The sequence below is a fragment of the Saccostrea cucullata genome, unplaced genomic scaffold (assembly GCF_032062105.1).
Source record: "Saccostrea cucullata isolate Sc308-1 unplaced genomic scaffold, CSIRO_AGI_Scuc_v1 ctg7801, whole genome shotgun sequence".
Lineage (NCBI taxonomy): Eukaryota > Metazoa > Mollusca > Bivalvia > Ostreida > Ostreidae > Saccostrea > Saccostrea cuccullata.
Window position 1 is genome coordinate 1 of NW_026930713.1, and position 20,624 is coordinate 20,624.

General features: G+C 33.2%; 1 protein-coding gene across 1 annotated transcript; it reads right to left on the reverse strand.

Annotated features, from left to right (window-relative positions):
• Nucleotides 1-5,353: 5,353 nt before the first annotated feature.
• On the reverse strand, nt 5,354-9,854 carry LOC134229789 (uncharacterized). The gene is made up of 3 exons (XM_062711572.1): nt 9,553-9,854; nt 5,581-5,720; nt 5,354-5,475 (listed from the first exon to the last, which is right to left on the reverse strand). The coding sequence occupies exons 1-3, from the start codon at nt 9,815-9,817 to the stop codon at nt 5,437-5,439; spliced, it is 444 nt and encodes a 147-aa protein (XP_062567556.1). The 5' UTR covers nt 9,818-9,854; the 3' UTR covers nt 5,354-5,436.
• Nucleotides 9,855-20,624: the final 10,770 nt, after the last annotated feature.

Below are 20,624 nucleotides of genomic sequence, written 5' to 3' on the forward strand. Positions count from 1 at the left end.
CCACGTACAAAGTAATGATATTCAAATTAATATACAAAGTAATGAACATAATCAAGATAATGTACAAAGTAATGAACATAATCAAGATAATGTACAAAGTAATAAACATAATCAAGATAATGTACAAAGTAATGAACAAAACCGTGATAATATAAAAAGTTATGAACATAATCAAAATAATGTACAAGGTAATGTACACTATATGGGTAATGTACAAAGTAATGAACATATTCATGAAAATGAACAATGAAATGAAGGATATGGAGATAACGAACAGTATTCAATCTCAAAGTCCATAAAACAATACAAAATAAGAGTAGAGCAAACACGGACCCCCGAAACATTAGAGGTGGGATCAGATGCGATGGAGGAGTGAGCATCCCCTGCCGACCGGTCACACCCACCGTGTGCTCCTTGTCTTGATCAGGAAATAACGGGAAAAATCCGTCGTCAATTCAGTGTATAAATAATGGACTAACAATTTGTATGAAAAACGTCAGTCAGCATTTGGCTCAGTGATAAACTGTATTTGCTGACAAGGTCATTGTATCAACCATAGGACTAACGAAATTATGACTTTAAACGAGACTGCTGATATTCTTGTTTCCTCAACTTGCTTGTCAATAATTTATCTCGTTTTAGAAATTGTTCATAAACATTAACATGATAATGTAAAAAGTAATGAACATAATCTGGAAAATGTACAATAGCAGCAATGTAAAAAGGACTTATGACACTAAATGGCTTCCATAGAAATAAAATTTTGCAGCATGACATTTAGAAGTATAAAACCACAAATATTAGGTCAAACTATCAAAATATATTCCGAGATAACTTGTAACTTTATCAATCTACCGCTTGGCAAATAATTCATAGGCAGATGTACAAATTAAAACAAGGCTATGTTTACATTATCAATAGACGACAAGTTTCCAGTATGACAGCTTCAATAATTACAAATAAAACTGCTTTCAGTCTCTAAAAAAGGTATAAACATATAGAGATAATCATTTTACAGAATAATTAAGTGTTTACAAATAAATACATACTCTGTGATAGGCCTAAATTATGGTGAATTTGTCAAAGTAAACTAAGCGGCGTCCAACCACGTTAAAAAATGGCGGGCTTCTATGCAACAATTTTACCAAAAAACACAAAAGAGTTCTAACAGGCAAAATCAATAAGTAAAGAGAGATAACTCTTAACACTTGACAGAACAATATATTATATATTAATCCAAAGGTGACCTAGCCTTTGGGGTATAATTTCGTAGGGGGAAATATGGACTTTTGTGTGTTGGTGTCCCCCTACGATTATCTCTTATGAAATTGAATCTGGTTTTTTTTTCTTCATGCTAGATATATTTAAGAAATAAGGTATCAGTTTTTGAGTTTTATTGAGATGTAAAACGGGTTGGTCACGTGATCAAATCCCATAAAGCCCGAAGGGCTTTATGGAAGATTTGATCATGTGCCAACCCGTTTTACATCTCAATAAAACTCAAAAAATGATACCTTATTACTTATATTTACATTTGTGACTTATTCATACTTTATATTTGCCTAATTGTTACTTTTAACGTGTGAAATGCGTTAATTTTTCAAACCCAACGGCATGTATGTAATCCACTAAACGCGCGTCGACCCTTTATGACGTCACAGAGAAATTACGTCGAACGTTTATCCAAACGCACATCTATGACCTCTTGACCCCATACCTGTATTTATACAGTTATAAAAACGCTTGCCTTTAGTAGTATTATATAAAGGAAAACATTTGCAAATGTAAATATATGAAAATATTGTATAAAGTACATGTAAGTGGAATATTATACTATCTATGTATACATATAACTGTTTTTTTTCTTTTTTCAATAGTTCTAGATCTATTTCATTGAAATTTGTACATCTTAATATATGTATATATAATATTAAATGTACTGATTCTTTCTATCTGATCCAGGGAGCTCCTGGCACCCCAGGTGAAGATATATCTATGAGGGCCTATGAGGAGGTATTACTTCCACTTTTTTGTTAATATATTATTGAAATAAAATGTGTAAACCTTAACAAAAATGTCATCTGAGGTATCCAACCCCTGATAGCAAGAGACTCAATGAAATTAACCAAACTAGATATGTGTTAGTGATGAAAACTCGATTTATTTAGGCATAATATCATATAATGCTTAACATTACATACATTTTTCTCTGAAATTTCAAACATAAAGGTCATTGAAGTATGATAAGCAAATCAATTCGTTCGTAAGCTAAAATATATATATTTTTTTCTTTTTTAGAGTGCAATACCTTGAATTTATTGATGTGTATGAATTCGATGTGAAAAATGACAGGGTCAATACTCCAAGTAAGTGCTAGTGTTGAGGTTGCTAGTACAGTAATAAAGGATAGTGTTTGTATCTCTCATTGAACAGTGTAAAGAGGGCATGGGACAAGGACCCCTTGAAAATTCGAATACCAAGGAGGAGTAATATGACATGATTTGGCTGAATTGTGTCAGGTCAGTTGTTAGACCGTTTTTTATTGTTCTAAATTCGAATATTTCCTTTTCCGAATTTTTTCCCGATCATGACAAGGAGCACACGGTGGGTGTGACCGGTCCGCAGGGAATTCTCATTTGTCATTAATATACAACAAGAACAATGGGGGGCCTTAAATTGATCCCTGTGGCACTCCTGCTGTGACAGGTAAGACATCAGAAGAAGTTGTACCAATTTTTACACATCGTGTCCTGTTATACAGATACGAGTGAAACCATCATCAAAGTTGTAATTCTTTAATTTTTCTATCAGAATTTCATGACTCAATCAAAACTAAATCAAAACTAAAATCCAAAAAATGTTATACTTATTAGATTAGTTCGTCCATAGCATGCAACCAAGCATCTGTTAATTTGGTTAGTGCTGTTTGACAAGAGTGAAATTCTCTGAATCCAGATTGAGATTTTGTTACAAGATCAAAAGTAGAGGTAAAATCTCGTATTTGGTTTGCTATGTGCTTTTCAATTATTTTGGATAATGTTGGAAGTATAGAAATGGGACGGTAGTTACTGGGGTCTGTTTTGCTGTCCTTTTTATATACAGGGATGACTTTTGCTGGTTTCAACTTTGATGGAAAACTACAATTGCTGATACTAGCGTTTATTAAATAAGTTAATGATTTACAAATATTACTAGCTGATAGTTTTAAGAGACGAGGTCCAATGAAGTCAATGCCTGCAAATTTATTGACATCTAGCCCGTTCAATGAATCAAATTGTTCAGTGTCATTAATTGGTGTAAAGTTGTCATCACCAAGTTTAGAGTTTGTGAATTGTCTTTAAAATTCTGAATCGAATTTGTAGTTTGGTAGGTTATGTAAAAGTTTATTTGAAATCCCTGTAAACTGCTCATAAAAATATTATCAATATCTTGTGATTTTTAGTTTCTGAGTCATTATAAATGATATGGGAAGGAGTTTAGGTTTTAGATTAAGATGCCAATTGATTAAGATATCACCACATCTCTCTTGGATTTGAACTGTCTTCGATGGCTGATTTGTAATACAAAGTTTTTGCATTGTCTATCAAGAGTACAACTTTATTTCTCGATATTCAGAAATTATCATAATCCCCATTACAGTGGTATTAATCTCGTAAATGCCTAGCTTCGTTTATTTCTTTAGTTAGCCACTTTGGTCTAGTTTCACCTTTAACTCTCTTACATTTTATTTTGGCATGTTTGTCAGGACATTATTAAAAATTATATAGAAAGTATCAAGATTGTCATAAGGATCGTGTCTTCAAGACTGCCAAATTTCGATTTGTCAGGTCAGACAGAAAATTAGCTTCATTCAAGTTCTTGAAATCACGGTATTTAATTTCTATGTGCTTGTTTCTACGTTGCATGCAATTAGATTACCGGGTTGCACAAATAGGGTAATGTTCAGATAAGGATATTGGAGTTAGAGGTGGGATCAGGTGCCACGGAGGAATACACCCGCTATGTTCTCCTTGTCATGTTTGGGAAATAAAGGTAAAACCCCTCATCAGATTAATGCACTTGACGACGAGAGTATGATTTATTCGAATATTGCAATGTTGAATTATATTTTTATCTAGAATGAATTCAAGGTACAACATAAAGAAAATATCTAAGGAAGTATAATAAAAGTTACGTTGACGATGCCTGTAATCTCCTACACGAAAGATTAGGAAATACTTGTATAGATATCTTCACCTTTTTGGACATGTATTTTGTTATTACATTTATTTAAATAAACTAACTATCCAACAATCAAAATGTTATATCTTATCTATTAGTTGTCATTTCAGTGTAATAAGATATAGAAAAATATAATAGTATTACATTATTTTATTGCAGCGTAACATTCCTTTTCAAAACTTAAATTGTATATAGATTAACAACGCTTTAAAGGTTTCATATGCCCTCCTCTGTAAGATGTATAGGATAAATGTTTCAAATAATTTTACTTGAATTTCTGCTTCTCATGCAGATAAGGATATCAGCAAAAACAACGCACACCCGGCTGCTATCATTACTGTGTTGGTTAGTGTCCATAATCCATCGTTTACGTCATCTTTTGAAGCCGACGACAGGGGTATAAACCCCAAAGATTTATTCAAACAGTTGTTATCGGTACATACAAAGTATTTGACGATGGTAATACCATTGATCATATCTGAAGTAAGGATACCAGAACGGAACGCGTCTGTTACATTATTCACAGCTTCAGTCAAGTTGACAGCCGAAGACACGTTTGTATTGTCATTCAAATTATAAAGTTTACTAGGAGCAAGTAAAATGTTTAACTGTTGCATGACCGATTGTTCGCCTGCCGTTATGTTGTTTTGGAAATATGCTATCCACGTCACACCTGATGATTTCCATTCCATATTGTTTGCAATCGTACATTTATTAGGTTCGCTCCTGCTGAGTAATCAGCCACATCGGTTGTCGATCTGCGTGATCTAGATTGCCGATTCAATCCGAAGTACGAGAATTGGAGTTGTTTAACATTACTTAAACGTGATAAAATATACTGATATGTACATGCCTTGTATGTTTCCCATAACTGTTTTACAGATTCAAAAATATCCTTGCAAAGGTGTTTATGCTGAAAACAATTTGAAGAAAGTCCAGGTATAACAGTAAAGCCTATTTGTAGTTTGTCCGACATTTTTAGGTCACAAAACGACGGAGTGTTTTTCCTTGGGTTTGTGTAGCAATTGACATGAGAATCAAATGCTCTTTGCTTTTAATTTCCTCACATGTTATTTGGAAGTACGGACGCAGGAGTGGAACTAACGCCACCTGTAAACACCCCCTAACGGCATCAATCCACTGCTGACCTTCAGGAGAGAAGTGCTGGTAATGGTCTTCGTACAAGTTGCAAAACTTCTCACCATTGTTTATTGCTTATGATGTTTGTTGCCTTTCTTTGCAAGGAAATCGTCTCTGACAAAACAATTAAAAATTTTAAAACGTCGAATAAATTGAATTTAAAATACAATTTGAAAGGATTGAGAAGCTTCACATTGATTTTATAAAAAAAAATATTACCTCCAAGCAGTCGCTGTACCAATTGCAGTCTTTACCAGATGGACTGTAGCAATGGCTCGGAAGCTGAGTTTCATCTGTTGGTGGAGTTTGTGTTTGTTTGGGGGCATCAACTCCACACGCACATTCATCAAGAACATCACCTAAAAATAAGCATGAATTCCCGATTTATTTCATATTTTATTTTATTGAAGTGACTGTAACTGCAGTGCCAAAATGACAAAACAAATGAAATTTGATTTTATTTTACGCTGTCTCTTTGATATTTTAAATGATTTGTTTAAAAGTCAAGGAGAGTCCATTTCTTTTATTCTTCGACACATGAATACAGGATCAGTTCCGTGATTATGATTATTGCAAACTTTTAAAGCCGCCGAGGTTCTGGGGAAGAAAATGCTGCTCAAGCAATTTATTTGTTATTCAAACTTCAATTTGTCAAAAGAAAAAAAAAAGAAATTGATGCAGTAAACATTAGTGATATTTCAAATATCAGGGAAATCCAGTCTTGTATCCCACCATATTTCAAGATGGTTCACACTTTCTTTAAAAATAAAGATTGCGTCCAAAGTTGAACTTCTTAACAACTATCCATTGTTTTTAAAGTTTTAAATCCAAAAACAAAGTGCTTAGCTATAGAATATCTGAAACATATTCCTTTAACGTAATTTTGTTCTTCTTCACGTTATTAGGGTTCGCCATCATTTAAATTAGAAATGTGGTGCAAGGTTATCTGCGCTAATATTCGCGGTAATTTTAAAATCAAATTCGCAGAGGAACCACAACTTCAACTTTTAAAAAATACAACCTCAATGAATCAAAACTTAAATACACAAATGGCATTTATCATTTTGAAAATTAATTGAGGAATTCAAATAGTAAAAGCAATTGATCGATATCGAATAAACATAGTGTAAAATAACTTAGGTATTTTTTTTTTCAAATATATGCATGCTGTGAAATAGACACTTCTCCCTGACAAATTTAAATGGAATAATAAACAAACAAATATTTTCTTAAAGAATCTGAAAATCAACAGCTTTTACGCAATAAACCCTATCTAAAAAAATGATAAATTAACAAAACGTAATAAAAAGTTATACTGTGTTGATTTAGGGACAGAGGAAATTCTGGTTAGACACAACATCACGCTTAAATCTTTATTCATATTTAAAATCATCGATCTGAGGAGTGAAATATCTTATATTTGTGAAATAAAAAATACTTCAGAGTCATAAAATCATATTTTTGTAGTTCATTCGTTAATTTTTTCATATTACAAAATCTCGATCAAATTTACGATACACTTATAGGTACAATATAAGACTCACAGTGAAAATGCAATTTAAGATACTTGCTTTTCATCACTTGTTTTAGAGTGTGCATTTATTAACGTGAAGTGTGCAAAAATAGCTTTTCTCTTTTCATTCATTTTTCCAGCAAGGTCTAAATGATAATCGCATGTTGAAATCAAACAATGGGCCCTTATTAGCATGATTAGAGTAAATTATTGGTTTACCATTAGAAACAATTTTGTTGCAGCATTCAAAAATTGGCAAAATTTAAAAGATCTCAATATTATTAGAACTTAACAGCTGAATTAATTTAAAGACATTTGGCTTAGTATAATGATATTAAAAATTCTTCTTTAGATCAATTTACAAAGTGCATTTTAAAAGAAATAAAATTCTCTTCTACATGATGGAGATAACAACATATACAAACATGTAATCTATTAATCTTAGGCATGTTATGGTGTCGACCTGTCTCAATACCCAACGTGTGATTCGATAACCTAAATTTTGTTAATAATTGTTCATAGTTGTCTATTTTTTGTGAATAGGCTTTGTAAAATATGATTGCAAACAGATATTGTCAATTAAATATTGATATGAATTACACTTTGAAGAGTTTAATATACTTATAGCATTAGAAACTGAAAAACGATCCTTTATATATATTTGGAGGTTTATTTGTTTTATAAAACGTATTAATCTCACTGACAATAAAAATCGTACTGTGGCGTTAACATATTAAATGTTGCGGAACTTTGGCGTTGATTTTTTAGCTGCGGCGCTAAGGAATTTTAATGTAACGGGGCAGTCACGTTAAACAGCCCATAAACCCTGCGTTAAAGCCCTGCTAGACGTCATTACTTGTGCTGTTAAAATCGTTTAAAATAATACTCTTTAATCACTTATTTTAAAACGTCAAAATTTAGGGTAACTTCAACTTAAATTGTCAATATCGCACAATTGTATAACAATATACCATTATCACCTGAATATATCGACGACGTATTGTCAATTAAGAATGGTTATTTCTATTCCTACGGCCCGCGTAGCGCAGTGGTTAGAGCGTCTGCTCTAGAGTCGCAAAGTAAGGAGTTGATCTTTACGTCGCCGGTTCGAATCTCACTGTGGTACGTGGAGACCGGTCCTTCGGATAAGACCGTATAAACTGAGGTCTCTTGTCGCAGTAGGTGCTGGCACGAAAAAGATCCCTCACTGCTCAATGGCCCTGAGTGCCGAGTATAGGACAAAATTTGCAGTTCTCCATCGACAAGTGGTGGCGTCTCCATATAAGTGAAAAATTCTCGAGAGGGACGTTAAACAATATACAATCAATCAATCCATTCCTACGTCGATACGATATATCCTGGTGAGCTTGAGATAAAATATACCACAGAGTCTAACACATCTGTTTCATACTTTGATATTTTACTTGGAAAGAGACGTTAATGGAAACTTACAACCAAGCTATGATAAACGTGAAGATTATAAATTTTCTATCGTCAACTTCCCTTACTTATGCAGCAATATACTTTCATCACCTGCATACGGAGTGTATATTTAAGGAATCACTGTCTAGTTTTGAGAGTATGCCAGGGCATCAACAATAGTGGGAAACATGGGATAATTTGCATAACGGGCGAAGCCCGTTATGCTAAAATTATCCCTTGTTTCCCACTATTGTTGATGTCCCTGGCATACTCTCAAAACTAGACAGTGATTCCTTATATTTCCATTTCATAGTGAAATAAAATTGTAGACTTAGACATTAAAAATGTAGACTAATCGATTTAAATTACACGAGGACTTCCATGCCAAATTCAATAGTCTTCGCACACTGACGTCAAACACAAAGGCAGCCGCACGAGATTTACATGCATATTTGGCCTCCTTAGCGTCAGACACAGAGACAGATTCGCACGAGATTTGCATGCATATTAGGCCTCCTTAGCTGCTGACCTATCGACCTGCCTAATTTACATGCCGGCAGAATTATCAAGAATATACTCCCAAAACTTTCAAAGAGTTATCACAGAGAAGAAAATTAGAAATGGAAATATATCTCAATTGATTCAATACGCAAGAGCATGTTCTACGAACGAACAATTTCTAAAAAGAGGTAAATTATTGACAAGCGAGTTGATGAAACAAATAATATCAGCAGTCTCGTTTAAAGTCATCAGTTCGTTAGTTCTATGGTCGAACGATGACCTTGTCAGCAAATACAATTTATCATTAAGTCAAATGCTTACTGACGTTTTTCATACTTATTGTTAGTGCATTATTTATACATTAAATTGACGACGGACTTTTCAGTTATTCCCCGATCAGGACAAGGTGTACACGGCGGGTGTGACAGGTCAGCAGGGGATGCTTACTCCACCTTGGCATCTAATCCAACCTCTGATGTTTCGGAGATCCGTGTTTGCTCTGCTCCTATTTTGTATTGTTTTATGGACTTTGATATTGAATACTGTTCGTATTCTCCATACCCTTCTTGGTGTCTATTGACGAAATAGGTAGATTTGCGATTTTCATTTAAATATAAGAAACAGACGTCTGTGACCTCAAATATATATAACCTTGGGAAGTGTTTCTTATAACGTTCAAACCTCATATATTATACATATCTAATATCATCTAGATGGCAAATATCTCGCCTTACTTTACACTCATTTTTACTAACCTTCAGAAATTTCATAGCTTTCCATCATGCACTGGTAATAGCAGTAAGTTGCATATTGATCTCGACAAATGGCGTTTCCCTTTGAAACCGTCTGAATGTATTCATTTGTTAGACAGGTGGCCCATTGGTATTTTGGATAATATCGGTCAAAAAACACACATTCGGGAGAACCTGCTGGTCCATAGTTTCGATTACAGGAACCGGTCACTAACTCAAGATCAACAATTATAATAATGAACAGGTATCTCAAACCCTTAGCTTCCATTTTTATGCCTTTTTTATCTGTTATATATGTTATATCTGACGGATTTATAACGTGTCGAGAGCCGTTATTGAAAAACAGGAAAACGGGTTTGAGATAAAATATTAGACTTTGTACTATTACCTCTTCAGGTAGTTTTTTTTATTGTAAAGATATATTTCTTTAGTATGGTGAACAGAGAAGTGGAATATCTCGATTTGAACTAAACGTTTTGTTTTTTTTTTTGCTCTATATAATGTCGTCGTCAGAAAATGCAATCTATCATGATTCGAATGTTCTTTTCAATAGAACATTGTTCTAAGATTTTTTTTTCTAAATTATCTACGGATTTATCCATCATGGACAAGAAACACACCTACTTCTCCATGGCATCGGATCCTACTTAATGTTTAAAGGGTCCGTTTTACTTCTGTTCTAAGAAGATTTTTTAACCTAAGAGACTGGTTTCCAAAAAAATCCTTATATCTTGACTAGTAGAGAAATTAAAAGTATAAGTTGCAAATTAAAGTTTACATGTTGAAATTAAAATGCAAAGAATAAAGTGTCATTGTTTCTAAATGTTACTGTGCTAAGTCCAAGTAATGACCAACGACACATTAGAGACATTCTAAACAGAAATGAAGTAATTTGTTCATTTCATTTTTGTATCACAGTAAATATATTAAATGTTGACAAATTATCTAATTGTTTATAATAATTTAGTTTTTTTTATTTGCGCTCCTATGCAATCCTTGACACCAGAAGAGCATGCTATGCCGTTGGAATGGTGTTGCAGGGATTTGGCGGTCTCTTTCAGAGAAATAAGTGAAGAATAAAATTATTTTAAGATTATTCAGTTTTCTATTGCAGAATTATTTCAAAGAGTTTCAAGAACATAAAAACGTTTACTACAGATATTCAGGGCATTAATTGAGCACCACATGCCTCTTTAAAGATTGATTCACGATACTGGGACAACCAGAAGTTTGGTGGACTTGGTATGGACACCCAGGCATTGGATTACTACCAGTTATTATTACTGTTAATTCTTGTGTATTTTTTAAATTTGTTATAATTTGTTAAAACTTTTTAAAGAGTTTTTGGGAACGCCCTTATAAGCAACACCAGGTGTGTCTGAGGATCACTGCATTTGATATTATAGATCTATCTTTAAATTAAGGATAACCTGATCATCTTTCTAATTTTTCATATGAAAACAATTTTTAAAAACATTATTTAAAAAACCGCATTTGCAGTTTCTGTTTTCTGGACTGAAAGTGGGGCTCCATACAAAAATAGGAAACATGGAGACAACAACAATCAAAACTTCCTGTCTGTGTAAAAATGGGGCGAAGTGCAAATCAGAAATTGTTTTAGGGGCAGGAAAGTCATCGAAGGAATTTAAATGACACTAAGGCACTTATCGATACAAATGTATTGAATGGCATATTATTTATACTAGTACCGATAAGGTAAATATTCATTGCAAAAATAATAAGTGCATGTTACGAACTTTTTTAAGTGTATAAGTTAAATTTTAACACTTCTTCTCATTAAGGCTGAACAAGATTTCTAAAAGAAATATGGGCATCAAAATTCTTTTTTTTTGTCTTTATAATTATCTGAAGGCCTTATATAAGTCGCACACTTAGTCAGTAAAGTGCAATAATCTATAAACAAAAATAATGTTAGGTAAACAGCACGAACAAATGTCGCCCATTGTACACAGGTACATATACCCGTGACAAAAAAACAATAAGGTGCAACAAAAGCAAAGGATGCATCCGAGTGCTGATTTTGGTGAAAGGAAAAATAATCTTGCATTTGCTTATTTACGATTAGTGTTCCGATTTAAGTTTAATCAGCACCTTTTTCAATAAAATTATTCTTAAAAATCATTTTAACGATATTGCCTTATATCACTTGTATCTTGTTGAAAAATGTTTCCTCTTTAAGAAAAGAGAATGCTCTTGGAAGCTTTACGTTTATTTATAGTTAATATGGCATATCATGTAAAACTGTTCTAATAGTCCTATCCATGCTATTGAAAAATAATGTCCCTTGGCCGCCATCTTAGGGGATAAACCCAAACAATTCACACACACGGTAGCTTTCGTTGTTTTCAGGTTTGTAACTTCGTCATTTGACTTTTAAAAAGCTCTGTCCTTTGTGTACCGATTGCCCCAAGATGGGGCTACCCACACATTGAAAGAAAAAAAATTGAAACACACTGGATTTATCACAGCACGCCCAAATATTTGGTAGCATAAAGAGGAGAAATGACGTTACTTTCCCTTTTGACCTTTAGATTGATCCCGCAAAGGGGAAAAACTACTGCAAGTGTGGGTTGGATTAAGAAAAATTTAAGGAGAGTTTTCCACATTTCTCCTTACTTCATCAAAACATGATTGGGCGTACAATTTTAATTTCAAAAATAATATTTAAATGTTATTTAAGTATTCTACAATTATTCTACAAATGTGTATATTACCAAAAATATTAGTAAGATCTTGGAATAAGTATTTCACATTATGATTTGTAAAATCGAAGCACTGATTATACTGTTAATGATCCAACTAATTATTCTCCTTTTCTAGGAGTTGTTCAATATATTTACAATGTAACATTTTATTTTGACATGAATCATAATAAAAAATTTACGCTTTAGAAATGTACAAAAAATCTAAATGTATATTTTCACTAGCATTATCTTATGTATCTGCTTCCCAATTACAGTTATTAACTACAGTTTGAATATGTCTTTGTTTCGAAAACATAGCTTTTAAATAATTTTGCTTGCATTGCGCCTGTTTAGGCATATAATTACAGAAATAAATATTAGCAAAAGCAGAAAAGCCCTGATTGCAATAAAAAAAATTCTGTTTGTTAACGACCAGAACCCGTATTCTGTATATCTTTTACTGGCAGACAGTTCGATTTCGATAGTTTTATTAGAGGAGTTGTAGTCAGCGCACACATGGGAAATATACAGGGGAAATTTCAGTGATCATATCTGAACTTAGACTGCCATCACCGAATGCTTGAGTTATTTCTTCAACAACCATGGTGATATTCACATCTGAGGAAGCGTTCCTTCTGTCGTTTAAATTGTATTTCTAGGTGCAAGTAAGATATTTAAATAGTGCTTTCTCGAATACTACATGGACTCTTCTGCCGTTATATTGTTTTGAAAGTATGCGAAAAACCACCTACTGCACATAGTACACCTGTATTTCTTGTGTGAAATTTCAATTTCAAATAAGTAGGTCAATGACATACTTTTCATGCTAGTGACCCCTGAGTATTTCTGGGAAAATACCCCATTTTTTCAATTTTGACCAGTTTTTCCTTTACACACCAAATATTAAAAGAAACAGATCTCTTTTACTAATGGAATATTATAGGAACGGAACAGCGTTGCTTCATATAAATAAGTGATTAGAATTTGAAACATATACTTATGAATTATTGCAGTTTGAATTTCCTCTGTCATCTTTCTATTTTTTCCCCATTTCCCATCAAGTATTTCAAAAATCTGAATGATAAGAAATCTAAATTATTTATCGTCTTATAATGGTATTGATATAATATGAGGTCAATGATCAAATCATTGCGATATGTTGTCTGAAATGGTTCTTGTTCGTATTTTTGAATTTACTTATTTTATAACATTCAATTATTTGAAATAATTCATGATCTTTAATATATAAAATATTTGCATAATGATGTTTTAAAATACATTCAACTTCCACATTGTAATTAATATTGCAAGAAATAATTTCTTTTGCCAAAAATGAAAAAAAAATTCGTTGGGGATTAATCTACATTGTTTTTAAGTTATACTGGACAAGAAAAGTTAAGGATCATCAAATTAAATATTTTTTACAAAAATTGTATCATAGAAAACAAAATGCAGTTTTAATTTTTGTATCATATTTTATATTTAAAAAGTGAAAATTAAACAATGGACGTGATAAATTTGTTTGAACACACGCTACGAATAGTTCATTACGGTCACTTTAGAATTCGGCATGTTGGGGTAGACCTGAAAATAAGATGTTTTTTCAGAAGAGTTAAATTACGTCATCAAAATTATTGCCAGTATTTTGTCTGACCTCCTCGCGAGACCCTGCAGCGCAAACCCATGCTGCCCATCAGCCGTCTAAGGCTAGCCTGAGGGATCTGTTGCCATTCCTCCTGCAATGCTGTCTTAAGCTCCCGTCGATTTTGGGGAAGTGTAAGACGAACTATAATGCTTTGCTAAAGAATGTTCCAGGCATGTTCAATTAACTTCAGGTCTAGAAAACGAATTGGCGGGTCCATACCCTCAGTTGTTTTACTTTCCATGTACAGTGGACCCTCATTTATCCGGACACTTTGGTTCCCAGTCAATTTGTCCGGATATGTGAAGCATCCGGATATCTGAAGCACCAGTTAAACAAGATAAAATAACTTTTAAAAATTTCGTTCCGATGAAAAATCGTCCGGATACTGAAGCATCCGGATATCTGGCGTCCGGATATCTGAGGGTTCACTGTACTCATTTACAATTTGGACTCTATGAGGTAGAACAACGTCCATTAAAATAAAATCCTCCCCCAGAGTACATGCAATATGTCTAACAATAGGATGAAGGATATCATTTCGGTATTTAAAACCTGTCAGGTTGCCTTCAATAATGTGCATATCAGTTTTGCAGTCAATACTTATGCCCGCCCAAACCATCACCAAACCTCCATTTACTCTGTATTGCTCAGAAATGACACAATCAGCATATTTTCCCCCATTTGCAATCCTAATAAGTCTTCTTTCATCATGGAAGTCAAAACAAAATCGCTACTCGTCTGAGAAGAGAACAGAACACCAATGACATTATTGCCAAATTTTTGTGTTCTGTTGCCCACTGAAGTCGATTTCTAATTTTAATACAGGACTTAAGGCTGGTCGGCAAGCCTTGAGATTTGCTTCCTGAAGTCGGTTTCAAACTGATTGAGTAGAAATTTGTCTGTCCGTTGCTCCCTGATGCCCATTATTATATTAAGCCTAAGAGCACTTTGGAAGCTGTGCGTCTCAGTAAAATTGGCCAAATAACGATCCTCACGAACTGCCGTACACCTTGGACGTCCCAATTTTAGCCTTTTTTGACAATTTTCTGCCTATAAATATCGGTTTCGTAACCGTTAATTCCGCTTTGGGAGTGATAAAGTCTTTAGATCTACAACGTGACGTTGCGTTTTTCCAGCTTCCAGCATCCCTGCTATCATGGAGTGTACGTCCATACTCATATGCCTCCTCATAGCGTCTTATCACAAGTTCTGGCCAGATATACTGAAATTTTCTTATGTTTATTAAAGAAATCCGTCCTTGATTCTTCTATGCTTCCATTGTTCCACTTACTTTTTTAACGCAACGTACTTTCTTGACCAATATGTCCCAAAACTCATTAAACATGTATGACTTAAGTCGAATCGTGCTAATGACATGTTTTAAAAACTACTAAAGCCTAAATTCAGGGGTATGAAATTTTATTCTTGTGTAAAAATATGATCCCTAACTTATTTTGCCCAGTATATTAAGACACCCAAAAAGCTATGTCCAACATGAAATGTAACTTTTCAGGCATTTCTATTTAACAATTATTTATGCACAAAATCAAATTCCAACAAAACCATAGTTTTTCCTCAGACCAAGAAAAATTGACCCCACGAATACGTATTTTTACAATATTGTTCAGGTTAAGTACGGAAAGTCTCTACATTTATACTTATCACAATCTTGAATCGTGCTAAAGACTTATGGGACTATTATCCATACCAAGTGTTTTCTCATAAGAGTTTGTTATTTTAAAAAGGTACATGCAGTAATTCTTAGATTTCGTTGTAAATGGATGATCCGAATTAGATCCCATTGATTGCCTGAGAAATTACTATTGCTATCCGTTTTTGTCCGTCGTCGTTCGTCGTGCGACGTGCGTAGTGCGGTAACATTTAAACATTTTCAGCTTCTTCTTTGAAACCACTAAACCAGTTTCAACCAATTTTGGCATATAGCATCTGTGGGTGAAAGGGAACAAAAATTGTGAATTTCATTGTCCCTGCACCCCTGGGGCCTAAACCACTAAAATTAGTGCAATCTTTAAAAACCTTCTTTACTCCTGGACATCAAGCAGTCAAACTATTGGTCTGATTGAAATCAGCATTGAGTCCTCCACCAAAATTGTGAAATTCATGGCCCCAGGGTCAAGGGTTCTGGTGTTAGTGCGGCACTCTGTTGATTATATAGTGAAAATGCATTATTTCTTTGAAAATCTTCTTCTCTACTTCTTGGTATTAAATAAACTAACTAATTAAAAAGTTATGATAAGCAAGAATGCCTCTTCCTCTAAATTTTGAATTTTATGGCCCCAGGGTCGGGGGTTAGGGCGGGGCTCTATTGATTATATAGTGAAAATTCATTATTATACCCTCCGCTTGAAAAGTGGGAGGGTAAATAGTAATCGGTATTTCCGTCCATTCGTCCGTCTGTCCGTCTGTACGTCCGTCTGTTACGCTATTGGGTACCCATCTCTTATCCGCAACTCCTCTCATACCACTTAAGGAAATTTAATGAAACTTTCACAGAATCTTTATGACATATTGCCATTGTGCACCTCCTATTTTACTTTTTGATGTGATATATATTTTTGATTTTCCATAGCAAAACATGGACACTGCCATTATAATCATATGGGAGGCGGGGGTATCATTTAGTGAGCTCTTTGCTCACAGTACCTCTAGTTTCTTTGAAAATCTTCTTATCTGCTCCTAGGTAATAAATAAACTAACTAAGTACATAGTTATGATGAGCAAGAAAGCTTCTACCAAAATTGTGAATAATATGGCCCAATGGTCAGGGGTTATGTCGTTACGGAGTGGCTCTATAATGATTATATAGTGAAAATACATTTCATCTTTGAAAATCTTTTTCTTTACTCGTGGGTCATAAACAGGTATACTACCTATATAGTTTTAATGTGGAAGGGCTCTTCTTCCAGAATTGTAAATTTCCAGGCCCCTTGGTCTGGGGGGGGGTGGTCTTCTTATACACTGAAAATGATTTGTTTGAAATCTGCACCTTATTATAAATCAACTATTATTGATAAGCAAGTGTGCCTTTGCAAAAATTTGCAAAGTGTATACCTACAGTTAGGGGTTCATGTGTGGTAGGGGCACTTATGATTATTGCTGAATATTACTGATTAGTTGAAATGCATATTGTGTTCACCTGCCCTGCCTATGGGTATTAAGTAAACAAACTAAACAATTGTTAAGTGTATAGTTATGATTAGCAATGGTGCCTCTTTTAGAATTGTGAATGCCATAGCATATCTAGCTTGAAACATGAACCAAACGCAGCACAGTTAAGGTTACAAAAAGGAGGCGGAGCCTAATTTGTATGAGAAAACTTAACTATGACATTATACACAATATACGTCATACAACATATCTTTAAAACACACAAAATGAGTTTATCTGTTAATTTAACCAGTAAGAAAGCATCAAACTACGAGGGTCATTTAAAAAATACGTAGACAATGCTTCTCATCTTCATATAATAATTACAAGATTATAGATCAACACATTTTCGTAAACATAAACATTTATTTTGTCGAAGTGTGGAGTTTCATTCCATTTGATTAAATAGAACTCATGTTATCCAAAATTTAAACCAACATGTTTTGTTAAAGCGGAGCACGGTTAACCAACATTGTAGCGTCACAGACAACGTTGAGAAAGTTTGTAAAAATTATACTAATTTTCTTAATTTCAAACATGGTTTTTAGCGTCTTCTTCATTAAAAAAACATATCCATAACTTTTAACACCTAGTTTTCGAACAATTGTACAAATATAGCTTGGATAAGAATGTCATTGTTTTAAAATTCTTAATTTGCCATGTAACTATTTATTCTGAAACAGTGAAGCACACTTCACGTTCAATGACGTTCCTAACTCTTTCGACAATATTTTTAACTTTAACCTGTTTCTTTGCATACAATCCATCGTACGATTCAAACTCGCTTCCACTCAAAAATTGTATTTCCATTTAATACAAATACACAGATTATTTTACATACAGATCCTGGTTTATACGGATGTTTTTAAGCTTGTAGAAGAAGTTTCCCGAATGTAAAGTACAATTTTATTGCTACTTGCTGCTCCGTGACGTGCTCCAACGTAATGTTTTTTTGCTTTTTTAATCAATTCCATATGTATTTAGAAACTGGTATCTTGTAAATGGAGCGACATATTACATAAACTGATTTCAAAGATCTTGAGATATGTGAATTGTTATTGAATTTTGCACAAAATATCAAAAAATTAATGTGGGCGACGGCTGTGGACACTGTTTTCTGAAGGAAAATCACCCTTGAAATGTGCCATTTTGGGGCTTTTCTGTTGAAAATAGAGAAATGCTTCAAATTAATGACGTCATATTTGCAGAATGGTAAACCTTCATGCCATATTCTTTCCTGATTTATCAAAGTCATTTATTTAACTAATATTTAAGCCAGTTTCAAAACTTTTTGACATTTTTAGGGCGCAATAAAGCTAAAACAATACCTTCTTCTTAGATGCTTTAAACCTTTGCTTTCATTGCAGTATGTCACAAATATCTATAAAAAGTATGATATTGGGTATAACAGCCTAGGTGCGAAAACACAACGACACTCAATCATAATTTAAATCACAATAATTTTACAAAGAACGAAAATCATGTTTACACATTTCATAAACATTCATATTGGTCTTCATAAGAAAAATTATGATAACCATGGTTACAAAGAAAAGAAATAAGAAGTATCATATAAATTGTGAAAAAAATCCTCTAACATTATATCTTTGCTGACTTGCATAAAATACAATACTTCCTGTCGGCGATGTTTATCAAACGTTAATTAATAACATCCTCTTTCAAACAAAGAAGAAAGAATTTTAGAAGTTAAAATAAACATAGAATCTCTTATATCAACTACAAAAAGATATTTACTCATTTGTCATTTTCCTTCTCTTTATTTCACCTATTCACGTAAATTTTAACTGTTCCTTGTAAGTTAAGGACGCCAGTTAAAAATTGTTTCCTTTCATATATTATTTAAAACCCATGACTTGGCAAGAATGAAAATATATTCTACGGTAAAGTGTGTAAAGACTGACACAAAAATGCCCAGAAGTCTCTACATTTATTACATTTTTAACAGTGAAATACTATAATTTATTGCATCTCCAACACTGATCAAATACTGTTATTCATTTATTGAATAAAAGTGATATCCTGCCACAGTGTGAAAGGAGGATATGGAGATAACGAACAGTATACAATCTCAAAGTCCATAAAACAATACAAATTAAGAACAGAGCAAACACGGACCCCTCAAAACATCAGAGGTGGGATCAGGTGCCATGGAGGAGAGTGAGCATCTCCTGCCGACCGGTCACACCCGCCGTGTGCTCCTTGTCATGAACAGAAAATCCGTCGTCAATCAGTGTAGAAATAACGGTCAGCAATTGGAATGAAAAACGTATCAAAAAGATATCATTGTGACAGAATATAATTTTTCTTCATTGAATAAATAGAGGATATTCAATGTTTTGTTTCTGGGAAAATACCTCATTTTTCCAATTTTGACCATTTTTTTCCTTTACACACCAAATATTAAAAGAAACAGAACTCTTTTACCCATGAAATATTATAGGGCCAGAACAGCGTTGTTTTTTGTAAATATGTGATTAGAATTTGGAACATATACTTATAAATTATTGCAGTTCTTATTTCCTTTGTCATCTTTCTGTTTTTTCTCCCTTTCCCACCAAATATTATAAAAGTCTGAATGATAAGAACTCTAAATTATTTATCGTCTTTTAATGGTATTGATATAATATGAGGTCAATGATCAAATCATTACGATATGTTGACTGAAATGGTTCTTGTTCATATTTATGAATTTACTTATTTTATAGCATTCAATTATTTGAAATAATTCACGAGCTTTAATATACATAATATCTGCAAAATGATGTTTTAAAATACATTCAACTTCCACATTGTAACTAATATTGTAAGAAATAATTTCTTTTGACAAAAGTGAAAAATTTAAAGTTTAGTCAGAATTTCCTCTGCATCACCATATATTGGCTTTTGTTCCTGTATATTTTCTTCAAGAAATAAGATATTAAATTTTTAAATTGAGTTAAGAAATTGGTTAAATCATCCATTTAGAACAATTTTGATTAAACATATTAAAGTTTATAAAATTTCATGTCTGACTTCTGAAACCTGAGTAATCGTCATCCTTAATATAACCCAAAGTCGGAGCATTTTTTAAGCTCATTAATTTTTGAAACACATCTTTTAATTTCTAACCAATGGACATTTTCTAAAGGTTAAGATAGGAATAAAATCTTTATGACCACTACAAAAAGGATATCTATTTTGTGTCAGAGGACAGAGATTATTGCTGTTTTTCTTCTGTTTATTTATATATTCAGATATATCACCCTTGTACAGTGTTGGAAGCCAGGGAAACATTTCCTTACATATTAGCTATATATGTTGCCTTGCAAGAAGGAAGAGAAATTATTGATAAACTGTAAAATCACAAATTTTCGTGGGGGATTAATCTACATTGTTTTTAAGTTATTAAGACACCCAAAAATTTATGTCCAACATGAAATGTAACTTTTCAGACATTTCTATTAAATAATTACTTATGCAAAAAATCAAATTCCAACAAAACCATAGTTTTTCCTCAGACCAAGAAAAATTGACCCCACGAATACGTATTTTTACAA

Coding starts and splice junctions, on each gene's coding strand:
- LOC134229789 (XM_062711572.1), bottom strand. CDS start 9,817: ATGGAAGCTAAGGGTTTGAGATACCTGTTCATTATTATAATTGTTGAT. Junction 5,721..9,552: donor AAGCTATGAAATTTCTGAAG/GTTAGTAAAAAT, acceptor GCTTATTTTTAG/GTGATGTTCTTGATGAATGT. Junction 5,476..5,580: donor GGTACAGCGACTGCTTGGAG/GTAATATTTTTT, acceptor TTGTTTTGTCAG/AGACGATTTCCTTGCAAAGA.